Below are 14,023 nucleotides of genomic sequence, written 5' to 3' on the forward strand. Positions count from 1 at the left end.
CCGAGACGAGAGATGTAGTTCACTGAGCGGTTTCAAACAAAACTAAATGACAAACTGCGACTTTCTTGGCTTGCAAAATTGTGTTTTAAATTGACAAACATCATATGTGTGATTCATGGCTCAATTCAAACAGGATCAAAAAAGTATTATTATTATATATATCTCTCTCCGTTGACTACCGTTCATATTTTCTCTGAAATAAGGTCCCATGGGGTCCACCGGAAGGGGCGTGACTTAGCCTCTCTATACCGCCCACTGCTGTATATCCAGTTCATTCAAGCCAACCATCATGCAAAGGTGATGGACTCTGTGACCTTGAGTCTTGACCTTTGTCTTATATTACTCCCTCTTGCTACCTTTTCCCCCCTCCACGGTTGGTCTCCTGCTCCCTTTTGTTCAAGCCTTTCCGATTCCAGCCCGTAAAGAAAAGGAGATTGTCCCTGAATGTAGCCTCCATCTCTTTCACCCTGCGCTTATTCAGCCTACAGCTGGCTAACAGACCCCCGCTCCCTCTCCCTCCCCTACCCTCTCCTTCGCTCCCCTCCCTCCCTCATGTTTTGTGTTGGACTGCGCCTCTCTCCACGTGCAGCAGCAGCAGCAGCTCAAAGGCATGTAGGAGGAGTTCCCTGAGAGGAATGTGCGTGACTGGCTGGCTGACTGCGATATGTACACGCACACACACACATGCAGCAGCAGCTCGTAGCTCACACTTCTGCAGAGCCAGCTGAGAGGGAATCTGTTCTAGCCAGCCTGGCTCTGGTGGGAGGAGGACAGGGTGTGTGTTTGTATTTGTAGCTTTACGAGGACCTGACATCCTCAACATGATCAAAACGTAATTGTGACCTAATATTTGTTTGACCCAAATGAAGGCAGAAGGAGGCCTTGAGATTGTAGGGCAGGTAGCTTCTTTACGTCAGTGTTTTATTTTTGCTTGTGTGCTGCAAAGAAAGAAAGCTGTGATTCTCAGTGCTGCTGTGTATCAGCTGACCTCCTGCGGGATTCTAGGAGTTTTCTCTGGAGGAGCACAGGAGATAGAGCGCTAAGACGGGCTCTTCAACCTTCTGCTAAAAATACCCCTGCTTTGGATCTTAAGCTTCAATTACAACATAAACGGAGCAGGAGTTTGTTTATTTTGTTGTGGCAGGAGACGAACAAACGAGCCACAGCAGCTACAGTTTAGTAGTATTTGACTGGTGGCTTAATATACAACAGCCCCCGTCTTGCCCCTTGTAAAAAAACACTATTAAATTGGTTGTTGTGAATAATAGTGCACAGCGGCGTGGCTCAGCATGAGCTGTAATTTGAATGGGACAGCCAGCTGAGTATTTCTTGTTAGTCGTCTTTCTGCTTCCACATAATTTGAGTCTTGCTGTTGATTTAGAAGGGAATAGTCTGTTCTTGAATGGTGAAATGGCTGACTCAGCTCTCTGTCCTGCCAGGTCCTGGTCACCGTGGCAGTCCCGCCTAACCCCACCCTGGCAAAATTGGTGGAGCATGGGGTGGTGCAGCATGACTCCTCTGTTCTTTAATAGCCTAATGTTCTGGTTGAGTTTTTGTTTGCAATTGTTATGTCAATGACGTCACTGTCAGTATTGTACATGCATGTGTGTGTACTGTATTAGAGAGAGAGAGAGCAGACAGTGTGAGGCTTCACCCCTCTGCTCAGCTGACACGGGAGGTCTAAATATATTCCTCTGAAGTGGCCAAACTGGAAAAGTTGTGTCATCCACCCGCCGCCTTCCCCCACACCCCTTCTCTAAACAAATCTTTCAGGCCAAAGTTAAATAGCCATATCTACTTAGGTGAAAACCATTCAGGCACTCGTGTGCTTATCATGTCAACACAGATGGCTTTCTGATTGCATTTTTTATTGCCCCCCAGCATCTGTCACAGCAAAGGCAAATTAGTAGTTTACCCTCGATTGGCTCCTTGTTTTAGATGTGAAATGATTTGAAAAGATACGCTGACCCTCTGTTTCTCTGCCTTGCCTAGATGCAACGGAGGAGTTCTTCGAGTATGATGCGGAGGAGTTCCTGGTGTTCCTGACCTTGCTCATCACAGAGGGAAGGACACCGGAATACTCTGTGAAAGGCAGGACCGAGGGGCTGCACTGTCCACCAGCCCAGTCGGCCATGCCGCCTCTTCACAAGCACGAATGCAGCGACAAACTGCCCCAGGTAGCGCACACACACACACACACACACACACACACACACACACACACACATCTATGTACACCTAAAGTGTGAACAGAAGGCAGTCTTTTCACAATTTCCTACAATAGAGGTTGTTGTTGTTCTTGTTGCTTCATTTGCGTCATTCAAGTCATGAGCATGTTTTTTTTTAGGCCCACTTGTGAAATGGGATGCACATTTGACCTATTGTTCATTGTTTTTGAGATATTAGTGATATAAAGTATTTAATCGCATGATTGTCCATAGTTGATTGCGATTAATCGCAAATTAATCACACATTTTTTATCTGTTCAAAATGTGCCTTAAAGGGAGATTTGTCAATTATTAAATACTCTTATCAACATGGGAGTGGGCAAATAATATATATGCTTTATGCAAATGTATGTATATATTTATTATTGGAAATCAATTAACAACACAAAGCAATGAAAGCCTCTAAAATGACCATTCAAATCAACACCTCTGTAAAACAGTTTTAACAACAACTGGACATTGTATACTTCATGAATGGTAGGATTTTTAACAGGGCGTTTGTATTAGACTGCATTAGTTTTAATAAGATACACTGGCAACTCAGTGTATATAGACATTCAGCTCTAAGTGAGGCTCTTTGTGGGTCCCATCTGCTTTGCCCCTGAAGTTCAAGGTCCTGGTGTTGACATTCAGTAATGAGCACTAACCCTCCACCTTTGTCTGCGTGTGTGCGTGTGTCCAGTGTCGGCAGGCGAGGCGAACCCGTTCGGAGGTGATCCTGCTTTGGAGGAACAGCATCCCCATCATGATCGAGGTCATGCTCCTGCCAGATTGTTGCTATGGTGACGAGTGCCCCCCGAGTGACCCCATCAGCGACCCGGTCATCAAACAAGATGCTTTGTTGCTGGAGAGATGGACCCTGCAACCAGTTCCAAGACAGTAAGTCACATACACACACTCAAGCACACATAAAAATGAAAATATAATATAGGAAAAAAAATCAAATAACAATAAAAAAGAGAAAAAATACAGATAATTGGCTTGGCAGTCAGATGGTTAATTAGCCTTACAAATTGGCCCACTTTCCCACTGACGTGTAGGAACAGGGAACGCACACATCCTTGAACTGTTTTCTCATTAACCTGACATACTGGCACATTTCCACCTCTTTTTAACTGTGTTTTTAATAGAAGCGGCGATCGTTTCATTGAGGAGAAGACCCTGCTGTTGGCTGTTCGCTCCTACGTCTTCTTCTCCCAGCTCAGCGCCTGGCTCAGCGCCTCCCATGGCATCGTCCCGAGAAACATCCTGTACAGGTCAGACATAACACTCGCTGAAGACTTTGACTCTGGTGGGTTGAAGGCTTTTCACTGCGGCTGTTCGACCAGATTATTAACGCTGCAGGAACCTTGATCTAAAGTTGTGCTCTTTTCAGGTTTATATATAGATGTAAACCTTGTGTGCAGTGCTGTTTTGAAAATTGAATCAGAGGAAGTAAAACTGAATCTCTGGAGGCTCTGACAAGTCCTGAATATTTTAAGAGTTAACAATGGGGTGTCAATTGAATCTCTCTGTCACTGTCTCTGTCAAACAGGATCAGTGCTGCTGATGAGGAGTTGGTGTGGAAGTTCTCCCAGCCGCCTTCGGAACACATTTTCCCCGTCCCCAATGTATCCCAGAGTGTTGCACTGCAGGTCCGTGTCCAGTCACTCCCCCGTCAACCCACCTACCCCACCCTGGCCTGCAGCATCCACACCGGCCTGCCTCCTCTTTACAGCAAGACCCCCAGCCTCAACCCAAACCTCAACAGCCATGGTGGCCTGCCCACCCACAAAAAGAGCCAAGACCCCAGCAAAGACAACCTGCTTCACAACTCTACCATGTACAGCAAGAGCTCCAACTCCATGTCTGGCCTTCTCCTCAATGGATTACCCATTCCTAATCTCCCCATCAACAACATCCCCATCAATAGCCTTCCCCACACTGCTGTCCTCCCTCCATACAGCAAGAAGAGCCAGGAGCCTGGCGAGGACCACACATATCAGAATGGAGAGCTTCCGCAGGTCAACATCCCCCAACGTCAGGGCTCCCCGTTGTTCCACAGGCCCTCTCACTCCCCAACGCCCTCCCGCTCCCACTCCCCCTCTCCACTTCCCACAAGTAAAGCGGGGAAGTGGCTGTACTCGGCTCTCAATGGTTCATCTGACCCCACACAAGTAGAGGACTATGGGTCTGGCACCAACAGCAGCGATAAGTCAAAGCAGCCCATCCCTGAGCCACTGAGGACTTTTAAGAATTTCTCCTTGGCCGAGCCGCCCCGGTGCCCCTCCCCAAGGTCCGCAACCGAGACAAACCCCCTGATTGGATCCCTGCTGCACGAGAGACAGGAAGTTATTGCCCGCATTGCACAGAGGCTCAACTTCTGCGACCCCACAGCACCGCCACTCCCTCCCGGCCTTTTTGCTTCTGACAACCCTCCCAAAGCCATGTGGGGCAGTAACCATGACGACATAACTGCCAGTAAGACCAAAGAGCCTGAGGTACCGCCCTATGAGTGTGTGGGACGCGTGTGGCCCAGCCCCTTCAACACACCCATGACTGACACCTCTTACAGCAAACGGGAGGGCTCCTCCCCTAAACCTGCAGCATGCAGGAAGCTGAGAATGACTGAGACGAGAGACCGAGAGGAGGAGAGGAATGGACCGAGGGAGAGAGAGAAAGAGAAGGAGAAAGATGGGGAGAGAGACAGCTCCCTGATCGCCCAGGCAGTACAAGACATAACTAGACTCATCCAGGAGAGACTGTCTGTCCCCTCGTTGTCCCCAAGGCACAGCAGGAGCGGCAGCCATCTGCACCACACGCACACGACAACAGTCACACACACGGTCCGCACATACTCACGCACCTCACACATCCCACAAGCCTCACACACTGCCACCAACGGCTACGCCAACGGCCACATACCCAGCCATGAACCTCACAGAGGCAGCAGTTGCACCGCTGCCACACACGCGCCCGTTTGCACAGACAAGCCCCGGGTCGACCCGGGGGCCGAATGCCATTCTCCCCGGGCCCAAAATGGTGCTCACTTTACACTTGAAGAACCCTCATTCAAAGGCCAGTCGCACGCCCAGGCTGGCCAGCGTTTACGAACTCCCCCGCAGGAAAAGCTCAGAGTCAGGACACCCAGCAGCCATGAGACCCCCCCTGCCTCCCCTGTCCTCGAGAACAGCCCAAGGAATGCTCAGATCTTTAGTTGGACTAGCAGTGATGCCAGTCCAGCCATGAACTGTAAGATAAGCCACAACCACAGCAAGCCTCAGCCTCAGCTTCAGTCCCAGATGCAGTTCTGTGCACCAGCCCAGGCCTCTGCCCTGCAGGATGAGAACCAGGCCCCCTCGATGTCGGGATGCTCCATCGCCTCCAGTCCAGACATGACACCCCCTTCTACTGTCCTGGTAAGGGACTCTTTTAACGGGCATTGTTCATCTATATACTTTTAAGTGTAATCCCATTTACTAATGTGCAATTATGCCATTGTTTAAAGGAAGCTTGGTTTGTTCAACATTTTGGCAAATAGTCTTATTCGCTTTTCTTCTGGGTTAGAAGAGGAGATCGATACCACTTTCATATCTGTACGGTAAATATGAAGCTACATCCAGCAGCCAGTTAGCTTAGCTTAGCACAAAGACTGGAAACGGGGCTTCCTAGTTCTGCCCAAAAGTAACGAAATCCTCCTAATCCTCCCCACCTTTAAAGCTCACAAATTAATAAGTAATACTTTGTTTGTTTAATCTTTAGAAAAACTAAAGTTGTGGTTTTACGAGGGTTATGTGCGCGACTATTTTTTGTCCGGGAGCAGTGATTTCTTGAGAGTTTCCAGTGTTTGTGCTAAGCTGACCGACTGCTGGCGGTAGCCTCATATTTATCGTGATATCAATCTCCTAACTCTCAGCAAAAAAAAGCGAATCAGCTTATTTCCAAAAATGTTTAACTATCCATTTAAGTTATATTCTAAAATTTAAAAAAAGAAACCTAAATGAAATTATATGGCAACACTTTATAATAACCATCATTTGTAAATGGTAAATTGATAGTTAATTAAACTTAGTTGATGGTTATTTTAATGTTAACAAACAATGAAATGATAATTAATAATGTTTACTAATTATTAGGAATGCTATAATAAATATTATTTTTATCATTAGTTTGTGTAATATGAAATAATTAAAAACGATATATTGTATTATAGCTGATAAAAGACGATAATTACATTCTGATTACATTAGTACCCTATTAACAGTTCAGTGTTGCACACATTATAACACTTTATATACTATATTAGGTGTTGGTTAGTGATTTACCAAATTATTTGTAAACCTTTAAGAAATAGTTTGTAAAACATCTTTAAACATCACATAGATAGATGGACCAGAAATCAATTATTAACCATTGACCAAGTATTAACTATCTATCTAAATGTTTATAGATGCCCTACAAGGTACTTATTAACCAGGTATTATAATCATCAGTTGCAACTTTATAATAGCCATCCAAATAATGTTTATATATGGTTTAAAAACCAATTATTAACCTTTAACAAATACTTATATTGTATATAAAATGTTATGTATGCAACAATAAAATGTTAAAATAACATAAATTATGTTAGTTAAATAACTATTAACTAAGTTGAATTAACTATCAATTTACCATTTATAAATGATGGTTATTATAAAGTGTTACCAACTAGGGTATAAATGAATTATCTACACACTTCATTTCAGAAATTATAGGTCACTACAGGCATCACATTTTTCAAATTGAACGTCAAACTGGACGGAACCTCCTCATTTATACACACTGCTCAGTTTTAATGAGTGTTTTGCTGGGAGCAGATGGGACTGGTGTGGTAATCTAGACAGCATATGATATATGAGAACATGATTTAATAAATACAGATTATTTCTGTTTACTTGCAAACTCTCTTAACTGTCTCTCCATTTCTGCGCTCCAGCGAGCTCAAAGCCCCTCCCCGCTGCGCCCTTGCAACAGCTGGAAGAAGCAGAATCGCCACTCATTAGACGCCACAGCGACCAAGGCCTTCCACCCCTGTACTGGCCTGCCTCTGCTCTCCAGCCCTGTAAGAAACACACGCACCCGTCTTCACAGTGAAACTCGCAGTCATTGTCAGATTCTGCTTTGTGCATTTGTTAAGAGGACACTTTCTCACAGTCACAAACACTTACTGAATCAGTCGTCGTCACTGTCCATGTGGTTGTGTTTGCCATAACACCACACTCACTACCCTTTATTTCACGCCATCTGAAGCATTACTCACAGTGCTTTCACCAACGTAAGAAGGAGAGCCTGTGAATGTTTGTCGTAAAGAGACTTTGAAATATCTGGCAGCTGTTTTTATTGCTGCTGCTGCTGGGCCACTGACTTGTTAGCCAAGGTTAATGTACACACTAAAACACACACACACACACACACACACACACACACACACACACACACAGGCAGGTGAGGCACGTGACTCATCTGTGCCACATCGACCACACAGTGAGTCGTTTCACCGAGTTAGTCAGATTACCACACTTCTAGATCATCACAGTTTCCTGCCTTCTGATCTGATCGCTCTCACTTGCACATGTAACCACTAAAATGTACACACAGATGCTCTCAGTCTGAACAGCTGAATTATTTTCACACACACACATCATTACGAACATTGCACAAAATGTAGTCATACTTTAACATTTTGAAATCAGTTTATCTTTATGATGCCTTCTGAATCTTTTACAATAGACAAAACCTGTTGTATAATTGTGTGCCCTACATTTTCAATACACAGTGGAAACTGCCTGTAGTGATTGGGGTTACAGTGATCAGCCGTTTATATGGATCAAAAAGCTTGGGACAGAATCACTCCTATATAAAATGCTGTTTAAATAATTTGCTTATAGTAATCAAGTAGTCTGCGTACAGTGTCTATTTTGGGACTTTTCATACATGAAAACATCTGGAAAAACATTTTAAAACTACGTTAGCTAGCGATAGTTAAATTTTAGTTTAGTTTTTTTACTTTACTCCCTTGATACTTTGCCTCGCGGAGCGTCTGCTCTCCGGCTGGATACCTGAGGCTGATGCTGCGTGCGCATTGATATCATGACGGGAAAAGGGAAGTAATTTTCTCTGAATGTAAAACAAATGCGCACAGGGGAACGCACCTGTGGGCTGATAATGCCTCGTGACGTAATGCCCCCAAAGTGAAATTCCGCCGACCAGCTCCTCGGCAATGCAGCACTGGCAGCTCATGCAGGCTGGCGCCCGTCTCCCTCCATGCCGCTACTGAGTGAGAGAACGAGGAGCCCCGGTAAAGGGGCGCCGTTCTGCATGCACGATCGCGCCGCAGAGCCGGCCAAAAAACGTCAATGCCTCACCCTCGGTGAGGGAAAAGGCAGAAGAATTGGCAGCGAGCCAGTAAATAGTGAGGCAGCCTGTTTCATTACTTTGTATTCATGCACTAAATATACAAATGTCAATTAGATGGTAATCTGCATTAGAAATGATGCACAACAACGAAAATTCGGTTATAATAATCATCCATTTATAGTGATCAATTTGACCCGGTCAAACGTGATTTCTGTAAGCGGTTTCCACTGTATAAGATATCTTGTTGTCCAAGCTCTAACATGGGATACCATGACAGTGTCTCTGTGTTAATCGTGTCTTGTGTGTCTGCCGCAGGTTCCTCAGAGGAAAAATCAAACAGGCTACTTTGATCTGGACACCTCTCTGGCTGGCTGTAAGGGTTTGCCTTGGGCCTCTGGGAAAAGGTACACATTTTCTCACTTGGGGTCTTTGTTACTATAGCTACCGGACTCCAACTCAGTTTGTCAGTTTGGATACTTTCACAGGTTTAATGGAGTCTTAGTAACAGTTAAAGGACAGTCAACTCCCACATCATCTGTTTATTATAGTACCATCTGGATCAAGTTACTCATACTTTGCGTCATCATTTTAAAAACTTGTTTTTCTCACTATGCAACATTTCAGCTGTTACTATGTGTAAGTGCCAGCGAGGCAAACTGGTTTTGAATTATTATTATTATTATTATTCAGTGCTCGAAGTGGGCCGGTACTCCCCGGTACGCAGTACCAGCATTTCTTCATTTTTATTCCTTGGCATACCGTGACACTTCTCACAAATTGCCGGTGCTCTTTTCTGCCCTCTCTATATCAGGTTCTCTGGGAGATTCATTATAATGGCGATCCATAACGGCGCATCGCCAGCGTATTTGCGCCGCGCCTCATAAGCCATATGAACATAAAAACTATGTAGGGAGCATCTGGACGAGCTCGGGGGAGGGGGGTGAGAACGAGGGGTGCTGTAATTTATCAATACAATGTTCACGTCCTTTTTGTAAAACAACTAGTACACTGTTAGTCATATCTTTTTTTTTATTTGTGAACAAATATAATTAATGAAACATTATTTAAACGTTTTCTGAATCTGCTATTTTAGGTCAAACATTTCCAGAAGAATTCAATGTTCAGACGAAGGCTATAATATGTGTAGATAATAAAATTATCATTTAACTAGTAATAATAGTGCTCCAAAATGATGTAAAATTGCATCGTTTTAAGTCAATTTTCTTGTGGGAGGACCCCCAAACCCAATATCTCCTAGTATCTTTTATTCACCACTGAAATTCAGAATGTGTCTCTTTATCCTGCTGATCCATCCTGAGCATCCTGATTGGGACACTACACCTAAAACCTGAATGATGCCCTACTATAGGCTACAAATAACACAGGACAGCACTTTAACTATTAACACTAAACACACCACCTTAACCCTATAATGTTCAATAATGTTCAATAATGAGTATTATAGGCCTCCTATAGAAGATGCATAGCCCAAGTATAATAATAGCAATAAAACCACAGCTGATTATGACTGACACAGTATAACATGTTTAAAGAAATAATGAATAACTAGGAATAAGATACCGGCCGATACACACGCCAACATGTGAATAAGGGGAGTACTGGCACTTGTTTTTTTCCACTTCAAGCACTGTTATTATTGTTGTTGTTTTTTTACCACCAGTTATAATCAAGCTATCCAAAGTCACAGGACCAGTGTATAAGAGATCTATATTAGAGAGGAGGTTTGCTACAGCTACCATATTTAAACCCCAACACGCTGACATAGCCTCGAATCAGCAACAGGTTTTTAGAAGTATTGTCTGTGTTGAGAGATCAGACAAAAAGAGCGTTGTTCTGAGTGCTAAGGTTAGGTCAGCCCCCCGTTCTGCTGACACGCTGCCACCTGCTGAAGCTCTGCTGTACTGTGGCTGCATCTAGAATCACACACATTCTTCTCAAAATGGCAGACAGAAGTGAGTTGGCTTCATATACACAGAGCTTCATGGCACTGCCTACACACAGCAAATGTGGGTGGTAGCTCAGTGCTGCTATTGATAAAAGCAGATGTTTTTAGAGAGATTGGCTTTAGGGTGTAAAGTTCATTTTAGCCACTGGCTGCGGCTGGTAAAAGCCGTTGTCATGCTTCCATTTATTATTTTCTTCTTTTTTTTATTCTAGGAAATTTGCTTGATTAAGAAATATGTGACTAAAGATTTGTGTGACCAATGCCTGCCGGTTCCTTCAGGAAATTAAGATGTCAGAGTAACAAACATCTTGAGGTCATGGCTGATGTTACTTTTGTTTACGCACAAATGAAATTCTCACCCTGGACACAGGTCTATTCAGACACAGGAATGCTTGTCACGTAAACCTACTTAAGATGCTATTTCATACATCTCATCATGAAAACAAGTTGATCAACAGTGTGTGTTTTAACCCTTCAGGGTGTGTCCAAAGGTAGAGGGGTACACCGATGAGCAGCTGTTCAGTGCCAGCGCTCCACCTGCCAGTCTCAGTCTGCTGGGAAACTTTGAGGTATAAACACACAAACACACTCAGTAATTCAATTACAGTTATCAAATCAAACAAAATATATAATGTCATTCAAATACTGAACTTTCCCCTAGGAGTGTGTGCTGAACTACCGCCTGGAGCCTTTAGGGTTAGTGGAGGGTTTCACAGCAGAGGTTGGAGCCAGCGGGTCCTTCTGCCCCAGTCACCTGACCTTACCTGTGGAGGTGTCATTCTACAGTGTATCCGACGACAACGCTCCCTCACCATATATGGTGAGATGATGTTTTTTTTTAGTCAATCAATAATACTGTTTTCAGCCTGTCTGACTGAGCCTTGAGCTGAAAAGCTGTATCTGCAACTGTCCTTATACTGTATGTGTGTGTGTGAGCTCTGGTGTGTATTAGTGACACAGCGGTTGTCATGTGTTTTTTACAGGGTGTGATAAACCTGGAGTCCCTGGGGAAAAGGGGCTACCGCGTACCTCCATCAGGAACCATTCAAGTGGTGAGTGTTTTTTTCCCGCAAATGAAATGTTCTAAAAATATTTATTTCTATAAAATATCTGCATCATGGTGCACACATGGCTGAGAACAAAGCAAATTACATCAAGTAACAAAGGGAAAGGGGAACCCCTAGTGGTTATAGAGGGAAATGAATCATGTAACAAGGGCATATTTGTATTCATTTAATGATGCTTATTAGGGCTGTCAATTGATTTAAATATTTAATTGCGATTAATTGCATGATTGTCCGTAGTTAATCGCAAATTAATCTGTTTTTTTTCTGTTCACAATGTACCTTAAAGTGAGATTTGTCAAGTATTTAATACTCTTGTAATTATATGTATTTATTACTGGAAAACGATTAACAAAACAATGACAAATGTTATCCAGAAACCCTCACAGGTACTGCATTTAGCGTAAAAAATATGCTCAAATCATAACATGGCAAACTCAAGCCCAACAGGCAACAACAGCTGTCAGTGTGCTGATTTGACTATGACTTGCCCCAAACTGCATGTGATTATCATAAAGTGGGCATGTCTGTAAAGGGGAGACTCGTAGGTACCCATAGAACCCATTTCCATTCACATATCTTGAGGTCAGGGGTCAAGGGACCCCTTTGAAAATGGCAATGCCAGTTTTTCCTCGCCAAAATTTAGCGTAACTTTGGAGCATTATTTAACCTCCTTCCTTACTTTATGTATCTTTCACAGCATGGAGTCGATGAACTCGGGTCACAAAAAGTTTGAAACCTGAAGTCTAAATCCTGCCATGCTATCTGGTTATACCTTTCAGACCTTATTCAATCCCAACAAGACAGTGGTGAAGATGTTTGTTGTGATGTACGACCTACGAGCCATGCCAGCTGGACACCAGACCTTCCTGCGCCAGAGGACCTTCTCTGTTCCCGTCCGCCGTGACACAAACAATCAGACCAGCAGGAAGCCCCACGGCCAGACACGCACCTTGCGCTACCTCGTTCATCTGAGGTAAGTCGGCTTGTCATTTGGAATATATCCAGCAGCGGTGATGTTTCTCTTCCCTTATTCATCCTCTCTGTCCTTCGTCTCCCGTCCTCTCCAATCCTGACCAGGTTCCAGAGTTCTAAGTCTGGGAAGATCTACCTCCATAGGGACATCCGTCTGCTGTTTTCCAGGAAGTCCATGGAGGTGGACAGCGGAGCTGCCTACGAGCTCCAGTCCTCCACAGATTCCCCTATGGACCCAGCGTTCTCTCCACGCTGCTGAGGCCGGACTCCCTCCCTCCTCCACCCGGCAGGTGACTACCGAAGCTTCAATCACACCTTGATGCCAGCTATAGACTCTCACGCAGCCCACGGCTGGATAAACAGCTCTAAAAGAGAAGCAGTTTAAGGACAGCAGTCAACAAGACTCACCTGGCATGTTTCATCCCTTCTGTCACCCAGAACTGACAAGGGGGGGGGGGGCTAAGAGCCTGGGAGACTCGTCAGAAATGATGTTCTTAAGTGCACAACCTTGGATCAAAAGGGTTGGGTCAAAGGTTACGGTTATAGTGTGTCTCAGATCGTGTTCTCCTGGTTACGAAGGCCTTACCGGATATGATAGGTCATTGTTTTTCCTGCTGTTGTTTGTATCCCCTCCAGCGTCTGGCAGGAGAGTAGACACCAGTGATCGTCTACAGAAGCAGTTAGACCCCTTAAATTATTTCAGCAGAGTTTAGGCGACTTCACTCTGTTTGCTCAAATCAAAACCTTAATCGGACCTGTACTCGACACGATGAATACGTGTTCAATCGGAATTAATTTAGTTATAAACACAATACAAGGCCCCTTTTTATTGGTAAAATATTTTGTTTTAAATCCTTGAAGATAAGATTGATTGAACCGAAAGTGAACTCAGCTTTGACCCTGTGATTCATGAGCTCGGAGCAGAGGGAGCGCGTACGGAAGAGGAAGCGGGTGGCGAACTGTGGTGCAACGCCATCCCCTCGTCCCCCAAAAAAAAAAAAAAACACACACCATGGACCACTAAAGAAGTTGAACAAGCAATCAGGCTTTCAACTGAAAGCATCACAGCAGAACATCAAAAGTGCACTGTGGATTTTTTTTTTCTCATTATAACTGGAAATGAAACAGAAAATAGTAATATTCTAATACTTTTGTACTGTTACAGAACCACTTTATTGGAAGTGTTGCAATAGAAAGAGTAATCTTAGTTTAGTGTTTACACATTCACTTTCAGTTTACTTACCATCAGTTTATTTAATATTTAAATTAATATTTCAGTTACTACTTGTGACGTCTGTCATGCTAAGATGATGTAGTGCAAACTGTATATCATAGTATGTATTTTTGACATTAATATTCAAATCTGAAAAAAATATATATCTATATATCTTCTAAAGCAATCTTGAAAGCTG

At 43.8% G+C, this 14,023-nt stretch overlaps 1 protein-coding gene across 1 annotated transcript in view; it reads left to right on the plus strand.

Moving 5' to 3' along the window:
* Positions 1–14,023, plus strand: part of atosa (atos homolog A) — a 36,109-nt gene extending 22,086 nt beyond the window's left edge. The window contains exons 2-12 of the mRNA XM_074610868.1: positions 1,993–2,177; positions 2,911–3,107; positions 3,359–3,484; positions 3,763–5,626; positions 7,186–7,311; positions 8,922–9,010; positions 11,051–11,141; positions 11,234–11,392; positions 11,556–11,624; positions 12,419–12,612; positions 12,717–14,023. Coding sequence (XP_074466969.1) covers positions 1,993–2,177; positions 2,911–3,107; positions 3,359–3,484; positions 3,763–5,626; positions 7,186–7,311; positions 8,922–9,010; positions 11,051–11,141; positions 11,234–11,392; positions 11,556–11,624; positions 12,419–12,612; positions 12,717–12,870 — 3,254 coding nt within the window. The 3' untranslated portion in view covers positions 12,871–14,023. The remainder of the gene's footprint in view (positions 1–1,992; positions 2,178–2,910; positions 3,108–3,358; positions 3,485–3,762; positions 5,627–7,185; positions 7,312–8,921; positions 9,011–11,050; positions 11,142–11,233; positions 11,393–11,555; positions 11,625–12,418; positions 12,613–12,716) is intronic.

This window comes from Sebastes fasciatus, chromosome 2 (genome assembly GCF_043250625.1).
Source record: "Sebastes fasciatus isolate fSebFas1 chromosome 2, fSebFas1.pri, whole genome shotgun sequence".
NCBI classification, from domain to species: domain Eukaryota; kingdom Metazoa; phylum Chordata; class Actinopteri; order Perciformes; family Sebastidae; genus Sebastes; species Sebastes fasciatus.